The following is a 16,987-nucleotide window of genomic DNA, read 5'->3' as shown; positions in this document are numbered from 1 at the left end:
CACCTCTGGTATACAGCCTCATCTGTCCCATTATCTGTACCTGAATGGTGTGTGCTAACAGTGTCTTATGCATTTGGTGAGGATTGTTCCAAGTCAGTATCCCATACCCTCCAACATTTCTCCAAATAGGGACATCCTATTCAATAATAATAATAATAATAATAATAATAATAATAAAATATAGCCCACCCATCTGACTGGGTTGCCCCAACCACTCTGGGTGACTTCCAACATATATAAAAACAGAAAGAAATATTACACATTTAAAAACTTCGCCATGCAGGGCTGCCTTCAGATGTCTTCTGAAGGTTGTATTGTTACATATCTCCTTGGCTCAGGTGTCACATAAATCCATACCCTCCAACATTTCTTCAGTGAAAATTGGGACACCCTAAGGAAAAGGGACGTGGGTGGCACTGTGGGTAAAAGCCTCAGCGCCTAGGGCTTGCCGATCGAAAGGTCGGCGGTTCGAATCCCCGCGGCGGGGTGCGCTCCCGTTGCTCGGTCCCAGCGCCTGCCAACCTAGCAGTTCGAAAGCACCCTCGGGTGCAAGTAGATAAATAGGGACTGCTTACTGGAGGGAAGGTAAACGGTGTTTCCATGTGCTGTGCTGGCTCGCCAGATGAGCTTTGTCACACTGGCCACGTGACCCGGAAGTGTCTCCGGACAGCGCTGGCTCTCGGCCTCTTAAATGAGATGGGTGCACAACCCTAGAGTCTGTCAAGACTGGCCCGTACGGGCAGGGGTACCTTTACCTTTAAGGAAAAGCAGGGCAAATCAGAAACTGGGATGGCTTCTCTAAATCAGAGACATTCCTGGAAAATAGAGACACTTGGGGGTGGGTTCTGTCACAGCTGCCGCCACCACCGCTCAGGACAAGTGCTGGCTCATCCTCTTCCCTGATTTTGGCAACAGCAGCACTGGTGGGGGAAAGAGTCACATTCCAGGATCAAATCAGAAGCTGGGGTGGCTTTTGTGATTCTGGGACTGTCCCTGGGAAATTGGGACACTTGGTGGGTTTGAAAGCGCATTGCTGCAAGACAGGCTTGAGGTCTAGTACTGCTTATGACATACATATTGCTCGTAGAGAGAAGCAAAAGGGTGGTGTAGTGGTTAAGAGCAGTGGACTCGTAATCTGGTGAACTGGGTTTGCTTCCCCGCTCCTCCACATGCAGCTGCTGGGTGACCTTGGGCTAGTCACACTTCTCTGAAGTCTCTCAGCCCCACCCACCTCACAGAGTGTTTGTTGTGGGGGGAGGAAGGGAAATGAGATTGTTAGCCATTTTGAGACTCCTTCGGGTAGTGATAAAGCGGGATATCAAATCCAAACTCTTCTTCTACTTCTCCTCTGAACCACTACAGAGCATTGTTACTACGCTATGGCAATTAATCAAACGCAAATGCACGTGAATTACAGATATTTATGGCAATGGAGCCCTTCAGCCGGGGTGGCCCATAATCTGGACTGTGCGACCTCCATCATGAATTACATGGTCTGCTAGCCTGGAAATTTAAGGCACTTGTCCTAATAGGTTTATGCCCTCATCACTGATGCCACCATGAGTTTCCCAGTCTTCTGTGAAATTTTAATTGCTCGAAAGCATTTCAGGGGACACTTCAAGATCCATCAGTGGCATAAAAGAGGGAGACCACCCGGCGGAGAGTTCTGAATGCGGTGAACAGAATGTCCTCCCACGAAGGGATTCCGTATTCTGAGGCAGCAATCCGGGCGATTGTTGATGCGTTCCTCTGTGGGGGTGACAGAGGAATGGAGGTTTTTAGAACTCTGTGAACGACAGCCCTTACCCTCTATCTGTAAAAGGGAAATGCCGTTTCGAGGGAAGGGAAAGGAGTGTGACATCTCCGAGAAGCTGCAGAAGTTCTGGAAAAAAAGTGAGACGGAATTTGTATTTCTGTTGCTGTGTGCTCACCTTACATATCTTGTAAGCCTTACTATTCTTGCCATATTGATCAGTCCCCTGGGTGTGGGGGTGTGGAATCATTAAGATAGCACTTCTTTTTCGACTAATATTTGCAAAATGTATGCCGGAGGTTGCCAACTCCGTCTCTTTGCAACAAGTAAAAACATGTCCTCCTGTTAGGTTAAGCAGTATTATGGTCTGCAAAGCAGATAAAATAAACCCCTGATTTGGCCAAGGTCTAGCAGTTGACCCACCATATTGTGTTGATTCTGTTTGCTGGATCCTGTTCTGTTTGTGCCTCATGGACCAGAATTTTTGAAACCAGACGTTGGTAATTCTGTAATAATTCTGCACCCGGCTCTTTTTGTCCTATCCTCATAAACAGAAGCAGGAAACAAGCTTTCTCCTTCGTAAGAATTTGGTGCGAAGGAAAAAATCCTCATCTTCAGTTTTGTTTGGTTTTTATTTTGTGTGGGACACCTGTGGATATGTTCAAATGTTCTGCGAATTTGTCAGCGCAAACTTTTCAGAATACAGATAACCAATTTGCCCCTGCTGCAATCTTTTAATCTAGGAAAGAAGCTACATAAACTGCGCAGGGCTCTTGCTATGATGATTTATCCTGAGAATTTTACTCACTCCATTAGCTCCCCATCAGGTAAGCAACATAAAGATCACTTATATTATTAAGATCAGCGTTGGAGGCCCACTGTCAAACATACCTGTAGGAAAAGAATTTTAAGTTGTGGTATCCTGTTTGCAGAATGCTTTACCATCACACAACAGAGATAATGTACATAATGTATGTTCAAATCATAGTTGCCTCTAAAGAATTCACCCACAGAGCTACAATTCCCAGCACCTTTAAGAAACTACAGTTCCCATGATTCTTGAAAGGGGTGCTTTAAATACTTGGTGGGTGTACAGAGCCTGAGTGGCTTTTTGATGCAGCTTTGAAAACCTTTTTTTATTTTATTTCCCAAGCCTTTTCTCGTTTTGATGAAAGCTGTCTGCTGAATTAACTGTTTATTTATTTTATCTGCTCTCCTGCATTTGGACTGCTTATATTTTTTACTGCATGCTTTTCATTATTATGTCTTTGAATTTGCAAGGTGACAGAGAAGCTTTTCTAAAGCTAAGAGGCAGTGTAAAAACTAATTTTTTTTAAGTAGTTCCAATGGGCTTCAATTACAAAGAGGGTAGATTTTGGTTGGACATTAGGAGGAACCTGTAGACAGTAAGAACAGTTCAATATTGAAGTTAATGACTTAGAGGAGTGGTGGGCTGCAAATTCATCTATTGAGGATGCTTGTAGCTCTAGAGTTTCCACCCTGAGCAGAGAATTAGATGGAAATAGCCTTCAAGGCTCCTTCCAACGATCTGATTATGTGAAATTCCGAGTTTTGTCCTACTTCCTGGCGATTTAGCAGATGCAAACACAGTCACTATGGTGTATCCTTAACCCCACTATTGTCAGATAACTACTGTTGCAATCCTAAAGTCACTTACTGGGCCATGTGGAGAATATAGTATGCTGGATCAGACAATAGTCAGTTTATCCCAGCGTTTTGTTTCCATCAGCAGACAACACATGCCTTATGAAAAATCAGAAGCAAGTTATGGTTTAAAGAAAACTGTCTTATCCTGTTGTCTCTGTGTTTGGTAGAAGGGCAGGATTTCTGAATACAGACGTCCTCCATTATTTTGCCTAATCCCTGCCTCCCTGCCATGTAAGCTTTGGACATCACCACTATAACTTGTGGTTATGAGTTCCACAAGGTAATAGAATAAGTTTGCCTTTAGGATGGGGAACCCTTTGAAACGGAGGTGTTGCTGACATCAGACACCCATGTGGATTCAAGCCAAAAATGAATGAAAATAAATGCATGTGTTGCATTCTAAACTGAGCAAAAGACTTAAAAGAAGATTCAGTGGATGCATGATATGGAGGTATATCAATCAAAAAGTCACAGATCCCTAGCACGACAGGTATTGATTGCAGTGTAAACAGAACATCAGATGCCAGGACAGAAGTTCTAGCATTATAATCAGGAAAGTGAATGCAATCATCTCCGTATCTGATGCACCTCAAGTGATCATTTACACTTCTTAGGAGTTTTCTGGAAGGAATGACAGGCTTAACAGCTGTGGGCTCTCCACAAAGAGAAGAGAAAAAGTAGCCAAGTCTGATGGATGGAACGATTCACCTACTTAGGCTCTCCTGACTTGAGGAGAATTTTTAAAGCAAATGTGGTTCTATGGCCCTCTGGTGGCATTTTATAAGCTACAACATGCTGTAATAAAATTTAAATACGCTGGTGGGCAAAGGGTCAGCTGTACTGACTGAATATCACTTCCACAATGCACATATTTATTTAGGACAATATTTGAGGGCATGGTCCAGCCGAGGAAGCTCACAACATAATACACAATGAATACAAGCAATCTGAAAGTTCTCAAAATTGGCCAAAGATTGCCTTGAGAGTTTTGCAGGAGGGATTCAAATGCCTAGCGAAATATTAGGGTTTATGCAGTTAAAGTGACTTATGTGCAGGAGCAGCGCCAAGTCCATACTAAACAGGCATGTGGAAGTGCCCCAAGAAAGAGCTATTGCACTCATGTCATGCTCCTCATATGAGAAACAAGATAGCAGACTAGGCAGGCCCTTCGTCTGATCCAGTAGGGCTCAAATGTTCTTTACAATAAACCCCACTGGATTCAATGGGGCTGAAGTCCCAGGCAAGTTGCGCATAGGGTTGCAGCCTTCATAGCTGCTGGATCCAATTGGACAAGCAATCATAAAGAAACTAATTTGCATGTACAGCCTGATTGGTTGGCACTGCTCTCTCCTTCAGTGCTTGCCGGGCTGAAGAAACAATGGGAACTCCCATCACTTGCCACCCTGGTGGTTTCTCCCCATGACCCGTCTTACACAGTGGCAAAACGCCGCCATCTTTCCTGAATCCATCCTCATTCACCCTGGGGATGAAGTTTTGAAACCATGGCAGCGGAAGCCTCTTCCTGAGAGCCAATGTAGTCCTCCTCTAATGGGAAATGCCCAAAATGTTAACATAGCAAGCCGTCAGCGTGAAGAATAAGCCCAATGGAATGATCCAGTCTTCCTCCTCCAAGTCCAAAGTAGTTGTTGCTCTGGGGAAAAAACAGTAATAGGGTTGCCTTCTGGTGAGTCTGGGTAAACACTGGGGGGGAGACACAGCTCATTCCATAGGGACAACAATGCTTGATTTAATAATAATAATAATAATAATTTTTATTTATACCCCGCCCTCCCCAGCCGAGGCTCAACTCAGGGCAGCTAACAAGCAATAATAAAAACAAGTTGAATGAATACAACTTAAAAACAAGATTAAAATACAACAATTAAAATATTGAAACATTAAAATATTAAAATGCAGCCTCATCACAGGAGGAGAAAGGGAAAAGAAAGAGGGAGAGGGAATCAAATTGGCTCCAAGCCAAAGGCCAGATGGAACAACTCTGTCTTACAGGCCCTGCCAAAAGAAATCAGATCCTGCAGGGCCCTGGTCTCATGAGGCAGAGCGTTCCACCGGGCCGGAGCCACTGTTGAAAAAGCCCTGGTTCTGGTTGAAGCTAATCTAACTTCCTTAGGGGCCGGGACCACTAAGGGTGTTGCTATTTATGGACCTTGAGGCTCTCCGTGGGGCATACCGGGAGAGGCGGTCCCATAGGTACGAGGGTCCTAGGCTGATTTAAGAACAGGGTTAGCCGCTAGTTTTCCCAAAGGCTGCTTTGAGGATGGTGGGGGAGGGTAATACAGAGCTTTGGATCATGCCCACTCCCACCTCACAATGGGTGTTTGTATCCCAGAAATTCTAATGCCCACATCTGTTTGCCGCTGGATCGACTTGGATGGTATGTCAGTTATCAGTTTTGTTAAGCTTATATTCTGCCTTTCCTCCAAAGAGCTCAGCACAACATACATTTTACTTATTTCACAACTTACTGCATAAAAATTATATACCTCTTGATTGTAAAAAAGAAAATAAAATATAAAATAAAAATGCTATAGGAGTATAGCATCTAGATCAAGGGAAGTAATAGTGCCACTGTATTCTGCTCTGGTCAGACCTCACCTGGAGTACTGTGTCCAGTTCTGGGCACCACAGTTCAAGAAGGACACTGACAAACTGGAACGTGTCCAGAGGAGGGCAACCAAAATGGTCAAAGGCCTGGAAACGATGCCTTATGAGGAACGGCTAAGGGAGCTGGGCATGTTTAGCCTGGAGAAGAAGAGGTTAAGGGGTGATATGATAGCCATGTTCAAATATATAAAAGGATGTCACATAGAGGAGGGAGAAAGGTTGTTTTCTGCTGCTCCAGAGAAGCGGACACGGAGCAATGGATCCAAACTACAAGAAAGAAGATTCCACCTAAACATTAGGAAGAACTTCCTGACAGTAAGAGCTGTTCGACAGTGGAATTTGCTGCCAAGGAGTGTGGTGGAGTCTTCTTCTTTGGAGGTCTTTAAGCAGAGGCTTGACAGCCATATGTCAGGAGTGCTCTGATGGTGTTTCCTGCTTGGCAGGGGGTTGGACTCGATGGCCCTTGTGGTCTCTTCCAACTCTATGATTCTATGATAACGCAGGGCTTTCCCCCTCTTTTTTAATCATGACAACCTGGTGAAATAACCTGAGAAACAGTGCAGGCTCAAGGTCACCCAGTGAGCTTCATTTGAGTGGGCATATAGCTGCTCCATCACAACACAGACTGATCATCTTTAACATTTTGGGGGAAGGAAGCAATAGCAGACATGACAACATCAGTGGGTGCCAGAAAGCAGACCCTCCAAAGGTCCCTATTTTCCAGGGACAGTCCCGGATTTACAGAAGCTGTCCCGGTTTCTGATTTGATTCCAGAATGTCCCGCTTTTCCTTAAGGCGTTTCTATTTCCATCAGAAAAATGTTGGAGGGTATGGAGTTATGTGACCCCTGAGGCAAGGAGATAAGTAACCATACAACCTTTAGAAGACATCTGAGGCAGCTCTTTAGTTTTAAAATGTTTAATGTTTTATTATGTTTCTATATATGTCAGAAACTGCCCAGAGTGGCTGAGACAACCTAGTCAAATGGGCAGGGGGTAAATAATAAAAGTATTATTGTTGTTGTTTAAAAAATTTAGAGACAGTGTGAGTGCTTTCAAGCCTCATTATCAATGGAAAAGTTTCCCAGTATGGAAAGGCATAGCCTGTTTTTTTATTGATTTACTTGCTGCACTTATATTCTACCTTCCTTCTGAAAGTGGTATGCTGGGCTCTCTCTCTCTCTCCCCCCCCCCCCACATAAACATTACATCCTCACAACACCCCTGTGAGGTAGGTCAGCCTGAATGATAGTTACAGGTCCAGGGCCACCCACTGAGTTCCATGGTTGAATAGGGACTTGAACCCGAGTTTCTCATCTTCTGCTTCCACTGGCAGCAACCCGGCAACAGAGCTATTTGTGGTCGTTAATTGGGCCATGATTGCCCCCGACACAATTGCTTTCTGTTCTTTTCACTTCCAGTGACCACGGAACGCATCATGTCTTCTACGAAGCCAGAACCGACTTCTACGTCTTCAGAGACCTCTGACGAAAGTCTCGAGGATGAGGTAGTTGTGTATTCAAGCTCGTTTGCATACCATAGGTGGTATCTAACAAAAACAATTTTTAGCTATGCAATTTAACTTCCCCAACCTTCCCCCAACTCTCCAAAGCAGCAAATTAGATGGCACAGCTTAAAGTTGCTGTATTAGAACAAGTGTTTAGATGACTACTCCCCACTTTGTTTCTGTCTAAGGGTATTCCAACTGTTCTTTTCTTCCTCCTGTTTTTTTTTGCTGGGCTACACTCCCTTTCGCTTTCTTATTCTCTCCTCAATGATCAGATTACCAATCTCTCCAGGTTTTGCAATGCCATCTCAATCCCCCCAAGGTGCAAAAATAAAGGTGTTATTTTGTTCTTGAGAGAACCTCATACAAAATGCATGTTTAAAGGGGAGAACACACCAAAAAAAAAGTGTGTTTTACAAGCAAAGTATGTACAAAATGTGTGAAAGTTTACATGTGGGTTTTGGGGGGCATTCTTCTGGAAAGTCTGGAAAGACATGATGGAATGGCCCTATGATGGAGCATCAGCAAAAGTGACTGGTCCGTCCATCCCTCACTTGCAACGGAATCAAAGAACCACAGTATGAAAGGCAGGGCACTGGGAGAATCTCAGCAGATCTCGAAGCACAAACTTGATCTAAACTTGTGTATTTTAAGTTGTTTTGTCTTTGTTTTAAATGCTGTTGTTTTTTGGAAGTCACTTTGAGTTCATTTTTGAAAAGCAAGGGACTAATAAATATAATAAATGTTTAAAATAAAATTATAAAGTCCACCCAAACACGGAGGGTTGTTAACTTCAGGTTATAGTATTGACTTGAATTACAAATCGTGGCCTCTGCTTCTTTTGTGATATGCTATTGTTTATTGGTACTGCCGTAGTATGGACATGTTGTTTTGTTTGAACTCTGCTCTGAATGGTTGGTTGGTTGATTGATTGATTGATTGATTGATTGATTGTACAACTGATGGCTTAAATAACAAAGATCTGGCTTTGGTTTCCATGTCAGAATGTCTTGAAGAGAGTTGGCAGCCTCCCCTTGGTGTGCTCTGTCTGCGACTTAGTTTCTTCAAACTACACCTCCATCAAGAGAAAAAGCTCCTACCTTCAGACAGTGTGTGGCGGGGCAGAGAAAGGCATGAAGACCATCACTGGAGCTGCCATCAACAAGGCACAGCCACTTCTGACTACATTTGAACCTCAGAGTGAGTAAAACTGAGGCAGAGGGCTGCATTTTTGTGTGCACGCTAAATGCAACAAGCTAGAATTAGCCGAAGAGATGGCAATGAGCATTTATTGCCAAGCTAGCCGGGTGGCGCTGTGGGTTAAAGCCTCAGTGCCTAGGGCTTGCCGATCGAAAGGTCGGCGGTTCGAATCCCCGCGGCGGGGTGCGCTCCTGCTGTTCGGTCCCAGCACCTGCCAACCTAGCAGTTCGAAAGCACCCCTGGGGGCAAGTAGATAAATAGGGACCGCTTACTAGCGGGAAGGTAAACGGCGTTTCCGTGTGCGGCTCTGGCTCGCCAGAGCAGCGATATCACGCTGGCCACGTGACCCGGGTTGTGCGCCCGAAGTGTCTTCGGACAGCGCTGGCCCTTGGCCTCTTTGAGTGAGATGGGCGCACAACCCTAGAGTCTGTCAAGACTGGCCCGTACGGGCAGGGGTACCTTTACCTTTTTAGCCCACAATCTCTGAAATATACTCGGAGTCCTGTAGTGATTTCATGCTCTTTATTGCAGCTTGTAAAACAGTGATTGAATTGCCCACCAAACCTCAGGGTTTTATATACATTATTTACACAATGAGTCCTGTCTGATTGGCTGATTCTGCTTCCCTCCTGGAGCCTGATTGGTCTTTTGCTGCAGTTCAATCAATTGTTGTATTCTACGATCCTACCAGCCTAATAGGCTGAGTAACTTCCTCCTGGAGCCTGATTGGTCTTTTCCTGCAAGCCAATCAATTGTTGCATTCTAGGATCCTACTTGCCTATTGTTTTAGGATCCAAGCTTGGTATGTAACAATCGCCCTCAAATTGCCACTGCTATCAACACACAACAATCTATTCAAGCTTCTCTGGGTTTAGGAGTCCTTCCTACATTGGAAATGAGGTCTAGCACAGTGCAGGAACTTCCTGGAACCCTGTAGACCAGTAAACGGATTCTAGTCAGTGGCGAAGCATGACTCCAACATGCCTGGCGTGGAAGGGGGCGGGCATCCGCCAACAGAGCAACTGGGCAAGCGGCAGAGAACAAAGGCATCGCGCAACCGACCCCCATCGCCGCTGGAGCAACCCCAGCCCTGAGTGGAGGCTGTTGTGCCCTTCTGCCACCCCACCACCCAGATCTGAGCCTTGCAAGGCTGCTCAGTGTGGGGACACGGCATAAACTAAAGTCACCTGGCTCCATTGCTTTGCTTGCATCTTGAAAGACACTCGCTGCTGCAGGGCGCCTGTTTGTGCGTGTTGTGTTTTCCTGCAGAAGGTTCTGCTTTCAAGTTCGCCCCTGCCCCCTCCATGGAGTCAGGATTCACCCCCCCCCCCATGGCTCCCCAAGCCGGTGCCAGCGCCCTGTCCCAGTTCAGGGTGGTAGTGCCAGTAATTTCTTCCAGGTTAGAAATGTGGTTGATATTTTCCTGATTTCCTTTATGAACATAGGCCTGCCCTCAGTATCTTGGCTATTTAACTGTGTGCTGTTAGATCAATTGATTTATTGCTTTTGATATTGTTGCAATCTTTGAGGGATGTGAGATTCCAGGGTTCCAGGCACTGACTCAGGGTTCATGTTTCCTGTGGAATGAGGGACAGCGGAGACTGTGCTTTAAAGAGTGGGTTTTCATGGGGAAAGTTCTGGAGCAAAAAAAAAAGGATGCTCAGACACAGAGCTTTAAAGTGTGGAAAGCGCAAAGGAAAGTTAAGTGTGGATAAGCCCATTGAAAAATAAAACGGACATTGGAAAAATGAGGGACTGAGAGAAAGAACAATTGATTTTCACCCTACCAGTATTTTGTAACCATTGCCAAAGTTCCTTGTGTGATTTCTTTGTGTAATATTTTTGTTACAAGTAAGTCAAAGCTCAGAGACTGAAAGGGACTCATGACAGCAACCATAACAAAAACCTAAGTGTCTTTATCTCTCTGTTTCTCTCTTAGTTGCAACAGCAAACAGGTATGCCTGCCGGGGCTTAGATACAGTAGAAGAGAAGATGCCCATTCTTCAACAGACAGCTGATCAGGTAAGCAGTTGTCTGCCTCCCAGAAGATTGCAAACATTTACTTAGGTCATTTCGAATAAGTCTCTGGACACTTTGCAACATCTTAAAAACATCACAAATAGAGGTGAAGGATGCCACTAATGACCCACAGTTCAAAGCAGCCCAAAACCAAGAGAAAAGATGGTCCTCTTGAAACACAGAGGGCAGATACATTGGACAAAAGATATTGGTCATAATATAGATACGGAAGCATAGGAAAGACTGTGGAATACAGACATAAAATTTACAGCATGTTATTGGTCTAACAGAAAATTATATGAAAATGATACATCGATGGTACCTAACACCGAGTAAATTGGCAAAAATGTATAAATCCAAATCAAATAAGTGTTGGAAATGTAAAGAGAAAGAAGGTTCTTTTTATCATATGTGGTGGTCTTGTATTAAGGTTAAAGCTTACTGGGAAATGATATATAATGAATTGGAAAAATATGTTTAAAATAACATTTGTAAAAAACAACAACCCAGAAGCTTTCCTTTTGGGAATTATAGGGACAGAACTACCCAAACTGCCTAGAAATTTATTTATGTATGCTACTATAGCAGCAAGAATGTTACTTATTCAAAAATGGAAAGAAGAAGAAGTCCCAGCAAAAGAAGAATGGATGCAAAAGCTTATGGAATATGCAGAATTGGCAAAGCCTAGCAGAAAAATAAGAAACCAAGATAACAAACTTTGTGTAAAAGAATGTAAATACTTTATTTAATATTTACAAATAAACTGTAAACAGATAAGAACATTGGCAGGATTATGGTAATAACCTACAGTTTTATAAGAGTATATATTTAAAGTAGATGAATAAATGAGCAAAATAAGTTAATTTAGATATGCAGAGAATATTAAAAATAAATTTAAGGCACTACAGAAAGAGGGGGAAGGAAGCCAAGTTTTGAAATGTTAAAATGATAATAAAATTATTGAAATACATAAAATTGAAAATCATAAATAATTTTTAATTAAATAATAAAAAACCACAGAGGTAAACTCAGGTCCCATCAAATGCGCCATAAATTTAGAGCGCATGTCTTCCTTACAAAGAAGCCAGGGCACTGCAGTTTGCCCCTCACAGAGCTACATTTCACAGTACCCAAGACAAAAGCTAGTTTCCAATATTCCCACAAGGATCTGTCTTCTGACTCTTGCAGGTTGTCTCTGGTACGAAGGAGATGATGTCTTCTAAAGTCACATGTGCAAAGAGCGCCATGACCCGCAGGCTATCGGGGATGGTTGACATGACCAGAGATGCTGTCCAGGGTAGCGTGAGGACCACAACGTCCATGGTGTCTGGGAGTATGAGCCTGTTGATGGGGACGAGAGTTGGCCAGATGGCCAGGACCAGTGTGGACACCATGCTGGGCAGGTCCCATGCATTTATAGATCACTATCTCCTGGTTGCAGATGAAGATATGAGTAAGGGCTCCTTAGAGTGTTTTCCCCCTACAGAGTGGTTTTTTATCTTAATGATATGTGCAGACAAAGTACCAAGATTTAGACCTGGGGTGGGAGAACCCTTTCAGTTCAAATGCCACATTCCTTTCTGGGCAAATTCTGGTGGTCACATGCCCAGTGGGGGGGGGGCAGGTACAGAGGCAAAGTACAGTGGTGCCCCGCAAGACGAATGCCTCACAAGACGGAAAACCCGCTAGACGAAAGGGTTTTCCGTTTTGGAGGTGCTTCGCAGGACAAATTTGCTATGGGCTTGCTTCGCAAGACGAAAATGTCTTGCAATTCCTGGGGGTTTTTTTCCACTCCCCACCCCCTTTTTCTAAGGCACTAAGCTGCTAATAGCCTTTTAGCAGCTAATCCGCTAATCCCTTAAGCCTTTAATAGCCGCTAATAGCCGCTAAACCGCTAATAGCGCTAATCCGCTAATGGGCTTGCTTCGCAAGACGAAAAAACCGCTAGACGAAGAGACTCACAGAACGGATTCTTTTCGTCTTGCGAGGCACCACTGTACCCCTTTGGGCAGTAGACTAGTTCCTACACATACCCCGCTTTTTTTAAGCCAGAGCGCAGTTTCAGCATCTCTCAGGTGGGCACCATTCTGGCCCCCACTTCTTGCCTTTATGTACTTCTGCGAAGCCCCAAACATTTCAAGTCAAAACAGAAACTGGCCAGTGTATGCGAGTCTATTCTTTTTTTAGATCTATGACTCTGTAGTTTTTTTAGCGGTGAATGCTGCTGTTGTCAAACCAACAGCTGTTCAGGGCTGCCCCAAGTTTCCCAGCGACTTACAATTTCATGGTGAGTTCTGGCACTAATTTTTATTGATAAAAAGCACTGCACATACCCCTCTCTATCCAGACAAGCAAGATTCAATACCAGACCTCAAGGACGCATTCTGCACAGGCAAACAAAGCCAGTGAGGGGAGTGGCTTGGGGAGAGGATGTGTGGCATGAGAAGAGCCTGGAGGGCCACATAGAGAGGACTAGAGGGCCATATTTATCTCCCAAGCCTAGATTCCATGCTCCTGATTTAGACAAATCATTAGTCTAAGGCTGAGTCAGCCCCATGAGCATCTTTCCGCAACTTTATGCTCCTCTAGTGTTGGGTTTTTTTAAAAAAACACACATACACAAATGTGTACACATGCTCCTTTAACCGTGAAGCCTCTACCACTTAGATGTGCCAAATTTATTATGGAGCCTGACCACTCATGAGGGGGGTCAGCATCTGTGAAAATATTAGGCCCTAGACGAAATTATCCTTCCACAGCTCACTGTCCTATTTGTAGGTAGCAAAATGGGAAGAGAGATTTCAGAAATTTTGCAAAGGGGGCAGGTAATGTAGTGAAATGAGGGGCATATTGGAGGGAGGCAGCCTTCCCAAAGTCATCTTGAAAGATAAGTGATGAAATAGCATAATTCCCAGCACATCTCTGCAGGTGTGGGGAGGGAATGGCAGCCAGACTAACTGGCAGGTCCCAGAGATTTTCTGGGGAGTGGTGACTGGGGAAAGTAAGGCATTTCATCCTCTTTCACACACACACCCCACACATTTTCAGCTGCAGTTGGAAAAACACATACGGCTGGGTGTTATTCTGCTAAGTTTTACTCAGAGTAGACCCACAGAAATCAATGGACCCACCGTGGCTACATGAAAAGCTTTAAACAATGGCTCCACCATTGGGGCGTAAAATGTGATTACAATTTAACTTATAAAATGGTGCCCAAGAATGCCAACATGGTTAATCCTCAGTGTAGGGAAACACTGTGTACATGGCAACTGGCTCATGGAGATGTCTCCTGGCCATGGATCCCAACACCTCGCAAAAATAACTGGGGCCACCTCGAACACGGGGCTGCTGCGATCTCCAGCTGCAACCTTCTGTCTCCCTTTACGATCATCACACAGTGATGTTTCTTTCGTTTCAGGTGAGACTCGGACATGTTCTAAATGTGGATTGGGGGATTCCAGGGAGGAAGTGCAGGCGCAGATCAGGTGCGAAGGGTACATGGTCTGCTTGCTTTCCTTGCTGAACAAATTCCAACACTATGCTTCGATGCAGTCTCAGCGCCGCATCAGCCACACGTGCCAGAGCCTCCAGAAGGTCACGGAAAACTGCTATGCGGTAAGAGCACATTTCCCCTGCCTCTTCTTTCCCCCTCCTATGTTGCTCTGGGCTGGAAGAAAACAATCACATCTCCTTTTAAAACAAAAAGTTTCAGCGAGGCTGAAATATTTTTTAGATTAGCTCCAAGGATGGTGTATGTGAGAGAGAGGGCGGGGGAAGGGGGGGCAACTGTGTCATCAGGGTCAAATTCTACACCAGAACTTTCCAAACTTTTCGTATTTGTGACACACTTTTTAGAGATGCATCTTTTAGTAACACAGTAATTCGGTTTACTAGCAAACCAGAGGTTAAACTAAAGGAAGGTCAAAGGTAAAGGACCCCTGTCCAGTCAGAGGCGACTATGGCGTTGTGGCGTTGATCTCGCTTTTGGTCCGAGGGAGCCGGCGTTTGTCCACAGAAAGCTTTCCAAGTCATGTGGCCAGCAGGACTAAACCGCTTCTGGCGCAACAGAACAGCGTGATGGAAAACAGAGCACACTATTTACTTTCCCGCTGCAGCGGTACCTATTTATCTACTTGCACTGGTGTGATTTCGAACTGTTAGGTTGGCAGGAGCTGAGACAGAGGAACGGGAGCTCACACTGTTGGGTGGACTCAAACTGCCGACCTTCCGATCGGCAAGCCCAAGAGGCTCAATGGTTTAGACTACAGCGCCACCCATGTCCAGAGGTTAAACTAACCCCTTTCTAGCCCTGGGAAGAGCATGGGGAGCGTTCACACAACACACCTACACACTGCAACCAACACAGTAATGTTTGGAAAGCTCTGGTTTATACATACACACACGCTGCAGAATGAGAACTACACTGCCGTGTAAAGAGAGAGAGGAGAGCAGAAGACCATTGAGTCCACAAACTGAAATAAATGCATGGGAAAGGGAATTTATGCTCCAAATTTAGACAGCACTAAATGCAAGCTGTGCTGGGGAAGGGTGACCAGGACACTAAGAGTGCACTCCTGATTTCCCTACTGCAAGTGTGCACCTTGCACTTGGCACTGTTTGGATTCAGTGGATTTCCAGGTGTATCTGATCCAGTCTGGATTGTGTTTGGCACCCAAAATGCACATGCTGGCCAGCTCCTGGGTGCGTCGTCAGCATGATCCAGAGTTCAGCAAGTTCACAGCACGAAGTCCACAGCACAAAGTTAAGTGTGACCACCTCCCTGTAAGCTGATCCACAGTAAAAAAGCATTAGGAGCAGGGGCTAGTGGAAAAGTTGGCAACTTCATCCTTGCATTACGTCACATCAGCCGTGTCAAAATCTCTCTTTAAGTGTGGACAGGCCATAGCTCAGTAGCAGGAGAAATGCTTTGCATGCAGAAAGTTGCAGGTTTGAGTCCCGGCATCTTGAGATAAGGCTAGCAAAGACTCCTGCCTGAAGCTCTAGAGAGCCAGTGCCAGCCAGTGCACAGCTATTACCTGTTTTTTTTTAAAAAAAAAATTACATTTATGTAACACCTTTTTTCAAGGTGGTCACGTGGGTCTTCCTTTTCCCATTTTATCCTCACAACAACCCTGTCAGGTAGGTTGCCTGGCCCAAGGTCACCCAGTGAGCTTTGTGACTGAGTGGGGAATAATAGAAGCCTCATCTCCCAGGTCTTTGTTCAACACTCTAGAATTGTTGAATCTTAGAGCTGGAAGGGATCCCAAGGGTCATCTAGTCCAACCCAGATCTTTGATCATCTTGGCTGCCCTCCTCTGCACACGTTCCAGTTTGTCAGTATCCTTCTTAAATTGTGGTGCCTGGAATTGGACACAGTACTCCCTCCAGCTGTAGTGTAATCCAGCCTTTCTCAACCTTGGGTCTCCAGATGTTGCGCAACAATTCCCATCATCCCTGATGCAGCACTGGTCCTGCCAGCTAGGGATGATGGGAGTTGTAGTCTAGCAAGCCAAGGTTGAGAGAGGCTGCTCTAAGCACTCCACCACACTAGGTGGACCAAAGGTCATGGCTTGGAATAAGTCATCTCCCTGTGTGGTTTTTTTTCTAAAAAAATATATTCCCCAATGGATGTCTGCATTTCAGGAATGGAAGGCTTGGCTGGCTGCCTTGTACTATACGGTCACACTGCCGCTGAGGACCATCTACCTGATCGTCCTCTTCAGTGTGGAAGAATTATCCTCCCAGTTTCACGAGAATGTCCCCCAGGCCTCTTACGCCCTCGAAGAACTCAAGATGGCCCTCTCCACCTTAGAATGCCTGCAGGATCTCTGCCGAAGAATCTTCACCCGAGTGTGGGAGAGAATGTCTGAGGAGGAGAACCTGAACGCGCTTTTGAACTACCTGTCGCAGTCCCTGCCCTTTTGCTTCTTCACAAACAGCTGCAGATGCAAGACCTGCCCTGGCAGCGCCATAAGGGCCCTCAAGATCGCGCGGAGCGGGCAGGCGTCTCGAGGCACCTTTTCTGGGCAGTCGGAATCCAGGACCAGCTTCCTGGCAGCAGCAACCCCAACCACCTGAGCCCTCTGGGTCTTGTTCACCTGTAGAAAGCAGAGGAGGAAAGTGTGCAATGTGGACTTGAGGGCATTTTTAAAGGGCTTGGTTCTTAGATTAAATCCTAGGCACAACAGCAGCCTGGAAGTAAATGAGTGAATTAGA

General features: G+C 45.1%; 1 protein-coding gene across 3 annotated transcripts; it reads left to right on the top strand.

Annotated features, from left to right (window-relative positions):
- The first annotated feature begins 1,664 nt into the window (after positions 1 to 1,664).
- On the top strand, positions 1,665 to 16,987 carry LOC310659120 (perilipin-3-like). 3 transcript variants are annotated; one of them, XM_083402249.1, is made up of 8 exons: positions 1,665 to 1,893; positions 2,497 to 2,580; positions 7,467 to 7,552; positions 8,557 to 8,752; positions 10,692 to 10,774; positions 11,960 to 12,224; positions 14,190 to 14,386; positions 16,415 to 16,987. In XM_083402249.1, the coding sequence occupies exons 1-8, from the start codon at positions 1,740 to 1,742 to the stop codon at positions 16,847 to 16,849; spliced, it is 1,500 nt and encodes a 499-aa protein (XP_083258375.1). In that variant the 5' UTR covers positions 1,665 to 1,739; the 3' UTR covers positions 16,850 to 16,987. The 3 variants fall into 3 exon arrangements, with proteins under 3 accessions (XP_083258375.1, XP_083258376.1, XP_083258377.1); XM_083402250.1 differs by having other exon boundaries at positions 1,669 to 1,943; XM_083402251.1 differs by lacking the exons at positions 1,665 to 1,893; positions 2,497 to 2,580 and adding an exon at positions 4,793 to 5,105.

Source organism: Podarcis tiliguerta, assembly GCF_965153285.1.
Source record: "Podarcis tiliguerta genome assembly, chromosome: 10".
Lineage (NCBI taxonomy): Eukaryota > Metazoa > Chordata > Lepidosauria > Squamata > Lacertidae > Podarcis > Podarcis tiliguerta.
Note: the sequence above shows the minus strand (reverse complement) of the source record. Positions and strands in the feature narration are given on the sequence as shown.

What these genes read in the sequence shown, in the direction of transcription:
- LOC310659120 (XM_083402249.1), top strand. Translation starts at nt 1,740, where the DNA reads ATGCGTTCCTCTGTGGGGGTGACAGAGGAATGGAGGTTTTTAGAACTC. An exon ending in GCAGAAGTTCTGGAAAAAAA is followed by an intron (nt 1,894 to 2,496) that starts GTGAGACGGAAT and finishes CTTTTAATCTAG; the next exon opens with GAAAGAAGCTACATAAACTG. An exon ending in CTCCATTAGCTCCCCATCAG is followed by an intron (nt 2,581 to 7,466) that starts GTAAGCAACATA and finishes TTTCACTTCCAG; the next exon opens with TGACCACGGAACGCATCATG.